This window comes from Sinocyclocheilus rhinocerous, unplaced genomic scaffold (genome assembly GCF_001515625.1).
Source record: "Sinocyclocheilus rhinocerous isolate Xijiao unplaced genomic scaffold, SAMN03320098_v1.1 scaffold807, whole genome shotgun sequence".
NCBI classification, from domain to species: Eukaryota; Metazoa; Chordata; class Actinopteri; order Cypriniformes; family Cyprinidae; genus Sinocyclocheilus; species Sinocyclocheilus rhinocerous.
Genome location: NW_015650326.1, coordinates 1,251,711 through 1,262,124, shown reverse-complemented (window position 1 = coordinate 1,262,124; position 10,414 = coordinate 1,251,711). Strand labels below are relative to the sequence as shown.

At 35.8% G+C, this 10,414-nt stretch overlaps 1 protein-coding gene across 1 annotated transcript in view; it reads right to left on the bottom strand.

The window, feature by feature from the left end:
• LOC107711680 (histone-lysine N-methyltransferase 2C-like) overlaps window positions 1–10,414 on the bottom strand; it is a 133,001-nt gene that overhangs the window by 89,049 nt on the left and 33,538 nt on the right. The window contains exons 6-7 of the mRNA XM_016516698.1: window positions 3,474–3,571; window positions 2,886–2,995 (exon numbers count right to left, since the gene is read on the bottom strand). Coding sequence (XP_016372184.1) covers window positions 2,886–2,995; window positions 3,474–3,571 — 208 coding nt within the window. The remainder of the gene's footprint in view (window positions 1–2,885; window positions 2,996–3,473; window positions 3,572–10,414) is intronic.

The window sequence follows — 10,414 nt, the reverse complement described above, 5'->3', positions numbered from 1 at the left end:
AAGTGAGGAAGCCGATGACTCCGCAGCCCCTTTGAGTGCCATGACCTTTTCTATTTCACAGCTGATCAGCGGCGACCTTTAGCAGCCAGTTAGATTCCTCCTCCAGCTCTAGCCTTTCACAGAAACACAGCAGCACGGCCGTACGAGTCAGCAGGTATATGAAGAGCCCTAGAACCCTATCAGGTGTCATCAGAGTGACATTAAACAAGAGCAAGAAATAAACTAAAAATTAGACCTGGGCAGAAATACGGTATATACATGGAAATGTATAGATGGTAGAATGTAGAAATAGTCTACATTCATTTGCAAATAATAATGAAATCATTTGGGGTGAATGCATTTCATTTGTAAAATATTTAATTAACTAGATTATCCAAAAATAGTTATGTAATATATCAAACTAAATTAAATTCAACAAAAATCATTAAGTATTATAAAATTACCAGTGTTGTTATTAACTAAAACTATTACAATTGTTTTTGTTAAATAAAATAATACTGAAATGAAATAAAATATAAATATTAGATAAAAACTTAATTTAGAAATGTTGCCTTGGCAACTGACTAATTTTAAACAATAAAATGAGTTAAAGATTCTAAAATCAGTACAAATAAAATAAAAATAAATCAAAGTTAAATAATAATAATATAAAAAACATAAGCAAACATAACATAAAAAATTTAATTAAAATGAAAAATACAAATATATAAGCTAATTTAAAAATAATAAAAAATACTATAATAGTGTATAAATTACACAAACAATTAGGCTACTTCATTTTAAAATTACCTGTAATACATTTAATATATGGGATTTTGGAACTGAACAGGACCAGCTTAGATTATCATTGAATTGCTGGTTTATATGCACCAATATTAACATTTTGGTTGAAACTGATAAGACAATAATTCATTACATGTTATTGCCAATAACCAATAAATGGTGAACAAATCTTTACTGTTTTAGTCTAAATAAATTAAAAATAAAGCACTAAAAACTAAAATTAGTAGTTTTAAATTGAATTTACTTTTCATCATCAAAAAATTAATTTTGAAATTTGCTAAAGATTACATTTAAGTGTTATTTAGCTTTGCTAAAAGTGATGAATGATTTGCTACTTGCTGTTGACTGTGGTGAAAATGCAGTTTTGATTTTGATGGATTTAAGTGCCGCTTTTGACACAGTTGATCACGACATCCTTTTGTCACGCCTTGAACATTGGGTAGGTATTAAGGATACAGCATTATCGTGGTTTAAGTCATATCTTAAATCCAGGACACTTCCAGTGGCTATCGGCCAATTTTCCTCATCATCAGTTTCTCTCCCTTGTGGGGTTCCTCAAGGGTCCATTCTGGGGCCATTACTTTTTAATCTGTACATGCTTCCACTTGGTAATATAATTAGGAAATATAAAATCTCTTTTCATTTCTACGCTGATGATTCTCAGTTATACGTTCCATTAAAATCGAAACATTCTCTGCAGCCCCTTATGGACTGTCTGAAGGACATTAAAATCTGGATGGCGAATCATTTCCTCCAGCTAAATAGTGAAAAAACTGAGGTGATTATTTTTGGTCCCTCTAAAACCAGAAACTCTATAGTTAGTAACTTAGACAGTCTCACTCCATATGTTAAGTCACATGCAAAAAATTTAGGTGTTATTTTTGACTCTGAGCTTTGCCTTGAAAAGCAAATTAGCTCAGTTGTTAAAAACAGCTATTATCAATTGAGAATCATTTCTAGACTTAAATCAACACTTTCCTTTCAAGACTTGGAAAAAGTTATTCATGCATTTATCACATTACGATTGGACTACTGTAATTCCTTATACCTACGTCTTCCCCAATCTTCACTGGCTCGTTTGCAGATGGTCCAGAAAGCAGCAGCCAGATTGTTAACTGGTGCAAAAAAACGTGATCATATCGCTCCAATTTTAGCGTCGCTCCACTGGCTTCCTGCTTCCAAAATTTTGTTGATTGTTTTTAAAGTACTTAATGGACAAGCCCCATCATACATTTCTGATCTTATCTCATTTAATTCTGCTCCCAAGTCCCTCAGATCTGCTAATAAAGCTCTTTTATATGTCCCACGGTCACGACTTAAGTTTAAAGGTGACAGAGCCTTTGCAGTAGCTGCTCCACGGTTATGGAATCAGTTGCCACCTGACATTAAGAGTGCTCCGTCAATTTCGGTTTTTAAGTCTAGACTTAAAACACATTTTTATTCTATGGCCTTTCCTGATTTTTAAATTTACGGATTAGTATTGTTATCTTGGATTTTAATTTGTATTTTATTTGATACTTTACTGTATTTTATGATAGTTTTGTACAGCACTTTGGTCAGTGTAAGCTGAATTTAAATGTGCTCTATAAATAAAATGTACTTATTAAATTATTAGTGTTTTTAAAGATTAACTAAGGTAGCATAAGATGACGTTCTAAACATAAAAGATAAAGTCTAAAGAAAAACAATCATGAACAGTTGAATATCCAAAAATTGACCAAAAAAAATTTCGAAAAAAAAACAAAAACAACGCTGCAACATCAGCAGATAATTAGGACCAACATCAAAAACACAACATATTCTGATGGAAGCCATAAAAGACAAAATCTTTAAAAAGCTTCAGGAAAGATAATAATAACTGTTGTGGATAAAATAAAAATACAGACACATTATGGTCACTCAGCAAAAGAAAAAAAAACGCATTTTGATGCAGCCATTAATGAGAAACCTGAGCATTTTAACCCTCATTTGCATAACCTTTCAAGTACTTCAGTGAGGTGAAGTAATATTTACATAAAGTTTACAGTCATTCCTTTATTCACGAGTCCTCACATGCTTCAGCCAAGATACACATCAGCTAAACCAAAGATATCCCAGCATACCTCTGTGCTCCCTGAGTGGATGGCTTTGTCCACATTTAGCAGTGATTGATCCTCCGCTTGACACACAACATTTGACCACAACGCGCAGCTTTGATGAGCCCAGCACTGACCTGCAAACACAAGGAATCAGAAGATGGCATGGGACCTTTAAAGCTAAATCTCTTTATTTCTTTTCAATCATACATTACATTCTTTCTTCTGTTTAACACAAAAGGGGACATGCTACCGAAGCTCTCATTTAGTGTTTTACAGAAGACAGAAAGTCACATGGGTTTGACCAGCATAGTAAAGATAGTTACAGGCAGAACAGCCATTCAAGTTCATTTTACTGTTCTAACAATTTCAGTTCCTCACCTCAAATAAGTGTGATGTGTCTGACTACACTGTCTAGTTTCAGGCTGGTTCCTGACCAAAGCCTTCAGGCTGTGTTTTTTTTATCTTCATTAAATCATTCTCTGTATTATTTTAACATATTAAAATAAATTTCAACAGCTTGTTATGACAAAGAAAACTTTTCAAAATTACAGTATTTTCTATTGTTAGCTTTTCTCTGTCTGTGCCTAGGTAAAGTTTTTAACAGGTTTTTACCCGACTCATCAAAGAGTGTTTGGACATCAATGCCATCTGGCAGACCGACGTGGCGGAGCTCCTCCCAGAATCTGCCTCCTCCTTCCTCGGCCCGGACACTGCAGGACAGAGACAGAGTGATTACAGGGGATCCGGTTTAGTCTTACACCATGTCCTAACCAAGATTATCTGTTAGTCTGATCAGTGGCGGATAGGAGAAAGTGACATTGTTTGAAAACTATGGATGTGCGCTACGACTAATTTCATTGCCATTTAAACAGAAATTTTGTAGTCGACTAGTCTAAAAGTAAGAAACCCTCAGAAGACAGTCAAACCCACAATGACATTGACCAAGCAAATAAATGTAGTAAACAGCATAAAAATGACATATTATTTCCATGTTTTTGCCACAAAGTTAAATTTTATTATATACGGAAAGCACACACTCTATTTTCTCCCACTCTCTCTCCCTTACAAACGCACACACATATAGTACACACACACAGAAATGTGTTGTCAGCGCTGCTCTGACCAATTCATCAGTAAAACAGCTCAATAACATAAAAAGCTACATGTCATTCCTCACAAGCGATGTAACAACGGCGCTGTTCTTGAAACAGATGAACATACAGTTTCACTTAGGCCTGGGCGATAAAACGGTATCGATATTTATCGACGGTACACCTTCGATATCGATAGAAAAAATGTTCGATATAGCGCACGATATAGGCACGTACTATGAGTGATTTTTATGAGTTAATTTAGACGTAATGCACGTTTTTATAGAGTTACTTGCTAAATGCGCTGCATTATTTTGCTCATTGCGCCCTCCTGTGGCCTCGGGAGACAATTAGACCTATACAATAAAGACCTATTTAATCTGCATACAAAACATTAGAAATGAGATATTTATTTAATTTTTATTGTGTTTGATTGTTAAAACAAAAAAATATTTGTTGTTTGTCTCAATAAATTGTATTAATTATAAATACAGTGGTTAAATTTAAACATTTTTTTCTATTGCTTTTTGTTTTAAAAAAGGTTATAAAAAATATAAATAATTATCGATACCGAACGATATGAAACATATCGTTGATACATTTTTTAGCTATATCGCCCAGCCCTAGTTTCACTATTAGTAGAAATGCTGCTGCCCAACACTGTTGAGAGACGCAAAGACACACAGATTAATTTCTCTCTCTCTCTCATTTAAGGACAAAAACCTGACAAATGTCTTGGAATACAACATCTGAACAACATTTGAGGTGTGGTTACCATAGTATAAGCAGAATAATTGACTCCGGTCTGTTGAATTATTAGAAAACATTGCACACCCGAGCTTTAGGAAAGATGCTGATGCTTCGCGTCGTGGCCGCATCATGGATGTGCACTATTTTCTAATAATTCAACGGCCCATCGTCAGTTATTTCTTACGTAATCTTATTATCTGAACTGATTTTATTTCCCATGAAACGGTTAAAATTTACAACACTGGCAGCAACAAAAGCAGCAGATGGGACGAATGAAAATGCAAATTCACTCTCTGACAGTAGGTGGCGCTTTTGGACAAGCAGAAATACAGTGCTTAACCATGGTTACCCCTGCAAACAAAGCAGCACTGTGCATATAAACACTATTTTATTAGGCATTATATGCAGATAACATGGGGGGAAAAAGTGTCAACGAAACCTTTCTGAAGTCAGTTCCCGTTCATTCATAATGTTTCCCCCTTTGAACCGCTAAATACATTCCCACACCTTGCTCGTCTTCCAAGCGGACATTTCCCTGAGCCCACAGCGAGTGACACAGAAAACTCCTGCACGCGAGGTCTGACTTGAAATGAAAAAAAATTCAGTTTTCCACATTAAAACATTAAAATGACTACATTTCGACTAGTATTTCCAATGTCAACTAGCAGCTGCAGTTACATTTAGTTGACTAGTCAACTCCCAACTGAAAACAGTCATAGTTTTTTCATTTGCATTTCCATTTGGTGACCTTTTTAAAGGGGTCATGACATGAGAAATCAAATATATGGCATATAAGAGATCTTTGTACCATTAAAACATTCTGCAAGTGTCATAGCTTAAAATGCCCTTCTCAGTACAAAAAAAAAATTATGTAAACAAGCTACCAAAATGACTTGTTTTGGATGTTGTGGGATCTGTGCTGTCATATGATCAAACACATTTGCATATGACTGCCTCCAGAGCAAGATATCGACAAATAGTTACACAGCATCCCACAATAGGCTCCGCCCACTGGCATTCAGTCGCTTAACAGCCAGAAACCTGTTTACACCAGACACGAGCATTGCATTGCATCTAGTGTTGTCAAAAATACTGATGTCTGTACTAGTCTGTACTGAAATTTTAAAAATGTGACAATGCCAGCATTTCCCTCAAGCATTTTGAGCGCTGTTGAGTGGATTCTTAAACACCTCTGATTGGCCATTGTGTTCACATGCTCAACAGATATGATGTCTGTGATTGGCTACAATGATCATCGCTTCACGCTCTTCATCAAGCGCTTACATAGATACACACAGGAGTGTTTGAAAGCCACGTCTAGATGCGTCAAAATTAACAAACCAATGATGATACTTACATTTAATTTCATGAATAGATTAACCATTATATCAAGAGCAATAAGGGACTGTTTCTGTAATAATAATAGTGCGACCACTCTGCCACAGAAAATCAGAGATGTGATTTTCCAAAATATGTTTCCTTTGAATGTAGAACATTTACAGAACCTTTCATTGGTCTGGCACCAGCTTATTCTCAAAATATGTCACAATGTCAGTCTGCCAAATATCAAATTAGATCACCCAACTGCATCCAAGTCCAATTAATCCCTAAACAAACGGTCTCTGGCTGCTCTGCCTTTACATTTATGCCACTAATAATGGAATAAGCAGCGGAAAACACTGAAATTGGTCATTTGTATTTCTGCAACAGCTTTCATTGATTCTAGTGGTTCAACGGATCACAAATCTCACGGTTCAGAACACATTACGGTTTTTGACTCATGGATCGGCTGTTCAGAGGATTCAGAAGAGGATTCAGTTCAGTGTTCGCGCGCCATCTGAAACGCATGTGCGCGCTTCATGTGTGTGCGGCTGTGCGTGTAGAGAACAGCGCACGAGTAACGAATCGAGTTCCCTTTCGCCTTTTCTCTTTGGAATTGTTGGAATTGTTTGGAATTGCTTGTGTAAATACGAACAAATGATAAACTTATACTCTATTATGGTTAAATTTTGCAATTAATCCGCGGATCACATGCGTGCCGAACCGTGGGGCTTGGTCCGTACGGATCACGGATCAACTACGATCCGTTTAACCACTAATTGATTCATTTACAAATAGTTTTACTAACACCTAAAAATTCTTTGTCTAGGTAAGTAACAATCACCTGGGTTATTTTAGTTAAATAAAACTCATCTCTTTCTCTCTATATATAAACAAATAAAATATATGCTAACTGAAATAAAACTAAATATAAAAAAAACTATAATAGTATCTCAATACTAAAATAACACTGATCCAAATTTACTTTATATTCATTATTTATTAATTACTTTATATAATTTATTTCATATGTTTGTATTCCTAATTGTTCCCTTTCAGTTCTTCGAGAGCTTAATATACTCTTAGCATGCTGTTGTAGTAAATAAGAATCTTGTTTTTATGTGACTTGCTTGGTTAAAAAAACGTACAATTAACAAAATGAATAAATAAAATAAATACTGTGTATACATTTTTAATGCAACATGTAAATTTATTTTAATTTAACATTTTTTGTAATGCCAATTCAATGATTATTCATCTGTAAATTATCTATAAATTGTGCTTGTCTATAAATTATCTACATTTAGGCTTTTTCACTAATTATAATGATAATGAAAGTGCAGTTGATTCGATATTAATTAATATGAACATATGTACTTAACTCAATTAAAATGTTTCCCAGCCCTAATTCCTACAGAGCAAATACAGACTGAGATGAATGTGTACATGCTCTCTTAACTGCTGGCCCTCTATCATGAGCCACTGGCACCAGAAGAGTGTTAATTTATTCTTGACATTCAGGCACTGGAGGGGTTTGACTCACAGCCATTTTAATTTAGGTATGGGGGGGGGGTTGTGTGGGATGGTGCTGATTGATTAACCACTTACACAGAAATGACTCATCGTAAATACATCATGGGACAAAAATGTATCTATCACATCACGGCGCATCTCATTACACCCCTCCTCTATCCACCTGCTGGGACGGCTGACATATACGAGGGGTCAGTGTGTGCTGCCGACTGACATTGAGTAATCCCACGACAATAGATGGGGATGATACGAAATATAATTTCTGAGAACGATGTGCCATATTATTTTACCAAGTAGCGCTCATACTGTATATACAAATGTGATTTCATGCTATTTTACATAATTTAACAAAGCAATTAAATGATGTACACTAGCCAACACACTCAATCATGGAAACCAACAGTAGCCTATATAGCTACCATGCAATGATGGAAATGTAATAATTATATTAAATAGTAAAAATAATGACTTTTGTGTTACAGTACGGATGATAAATTAGCGGCTTTACAATTAAATTCTATTTTGTCTAAATAAATAAAAATGATACACTAAAAACGTTTTAAAGATTAAGTGAGTGTAAGATGACAGTACAAGTAATCTTAATTTAAAAATAAGGAAAATGAGCATTAACAATTAAATATTTAACAAGGGCCAATACTAAAAGAAAAAAAGAAAAAAGTGCTGTAAAGTCGTAAAATACAAGTAAATAAATATTTCCCAAATATACAAATATCTAAGAGAAATATGTGGTTAACTGTCATAAAAATAATGCCATAATGAAAAAAATCTTTAAGAAAAAAATAAGTTAAAAGGCCACGACAACTGAGGACAAAAAAAAATGCAGTTAATGGTCAAAAAAATAATGTCATAATGGAATAAAATAAATAAATAAATAGACTTAAAGAAAAACACACTTTTCTTTTGTTTATGTGGTGAACTCTGTGATATTCCTGACAGTTAGGTGAGATTCACTCCAGTGTTTCCCACACATAGACTTTACTTGGTCAGGCCGCCAAGTATATTTGCAGAAACGTTTTTGATTTTATTATTTTTATTCTCTTACTTACAGCAACTAGCTGTCTATGGGAGGGTCAGAGAGCTCTCAGAATTCATCAAACATATCTTAATTTGTGTTCCAAAGATGAACGGAGGTCTTACGGGTTTGGAACAACATGAGGGTGAGTAATTAATGACAGAATTTTCATTTTTGGGTGAACTATCCCTTGAAGTGTTGTGAAATACATGAAGATTGATTTTTTTATAGGCTTTACGGACGGATAAGTTGAGACTGACTCTTGAAGGACCAGCATCACATCCTCTTGTACCACGCTTTCAAGAATTTATCTTCCAAAATCTGGCAGTAAGTTTTGGGAGTTCATTTTTAGTCCATCTCTGCAAGGCAGACCTTTCAGAATAGGAGATGGACTAATACACGCACTGTAGTATCAGTAAGATGCTATAATTTTGCATAATTTACAATGCATAATATGAGTATGTAATTAAATGTAGCCTATGTAATTAAAATGAATTTCAATAAATAAAAATGTTAAAAATCACTTCTTTTTTTTTTTGTCACATGTAGTAGACAGTTTTTGTGACGTGGGTACTAGAAGGATTTTCCACCTGGCTACCACCGCAAATATATTTTAAACCTGTGGGAAGCACTGCCCCCTAACATTTTTAATCAGTAAACATCATAAACCCACCTTAATTTACTGTCATGCTGCTGTAAATGAACCAAATCTCCAGAAATTCCCTTAAAATCGTATTTTTCCACCATCACGTCTCACTACTCCACATTCAGACCTGCTGCTTGATAGTGCAACCCACAGATGACAAAGCTCAGCAGGGCTGGCGAACCGCCAACATCAGACTGGCAGCACATTACGTCACACGGCCCCCTGGGAGATGGCTGATTGGCTCCAAAGAGCCAAGACAAATTAGGCAGCTGTGCGAGAGAGCAGGGAGCGGGCCCTTTGTTGGGCTGAGCGCACACTGGGGCCGGCGTCTCACATCTCGCTCTGTGACTCCCAGTAGCTGTAGGGTAATGATCAGCTTGGGGAGAACGCTCGCAGAGAGCCACATATGAAAAGCAAACAGTCAACAGCCATGTGCGTGTTCACACCTTTGTGAATGAAGCACAGGCCACAGGATTTACATCTATCCGGATAATGTCGGGGTTATTTAAGGCGTAAACAATATCGCTATAGCACTATGCAGGGCTCCAGATTATGACCATTTTTTCTGCCGGTGCGACTAAATTTTGTGAGCGGTCGCACTGGTGCGACCACTGTGCTGTCCAACTCATAAGAGCTGACATTTCTGTTGCATATGAGAAACATCAGACAAAACAAAAGCGCAACAATACCACGTGCTACTCATTTGAGCTGCGGAGCTCGGACCAATAATTGAGCGCAGCACAAACAAACTGGTCTGAGCTCAGAACAGGTTTACTCGGGAACCAGTGTTGATCTCACCACACTGTTGCTGCACCGAGATCCATTGAGAAGCGTTTGAATTCGCCGCAGAATGAATAAGGATGCTGCGGAGATCTTGTGAGAAGCATTCAAATTCTGCAGAGAATTCTCAACAGATCAAACAGCGCTGACGTCCGCCAGAAAACCAGAAGTAGTAACACTAACTATAAACATGGTGTTGTGGCAGAAATAGTGGAATGTTATTACATTATTCATTTCAGGGTTTGTACAACCTTTTGAGAGAGAAATTCAAGCACTTTTCAATGACTTTCAAGTATTTCACACAACTATTTCCAGCAATTTAAAGCTTTAAAAATGATCCAATTTAAATGTTATTTTTAATGGGATGACCAAAATATACTTTGTGGTAAACAAACACTTA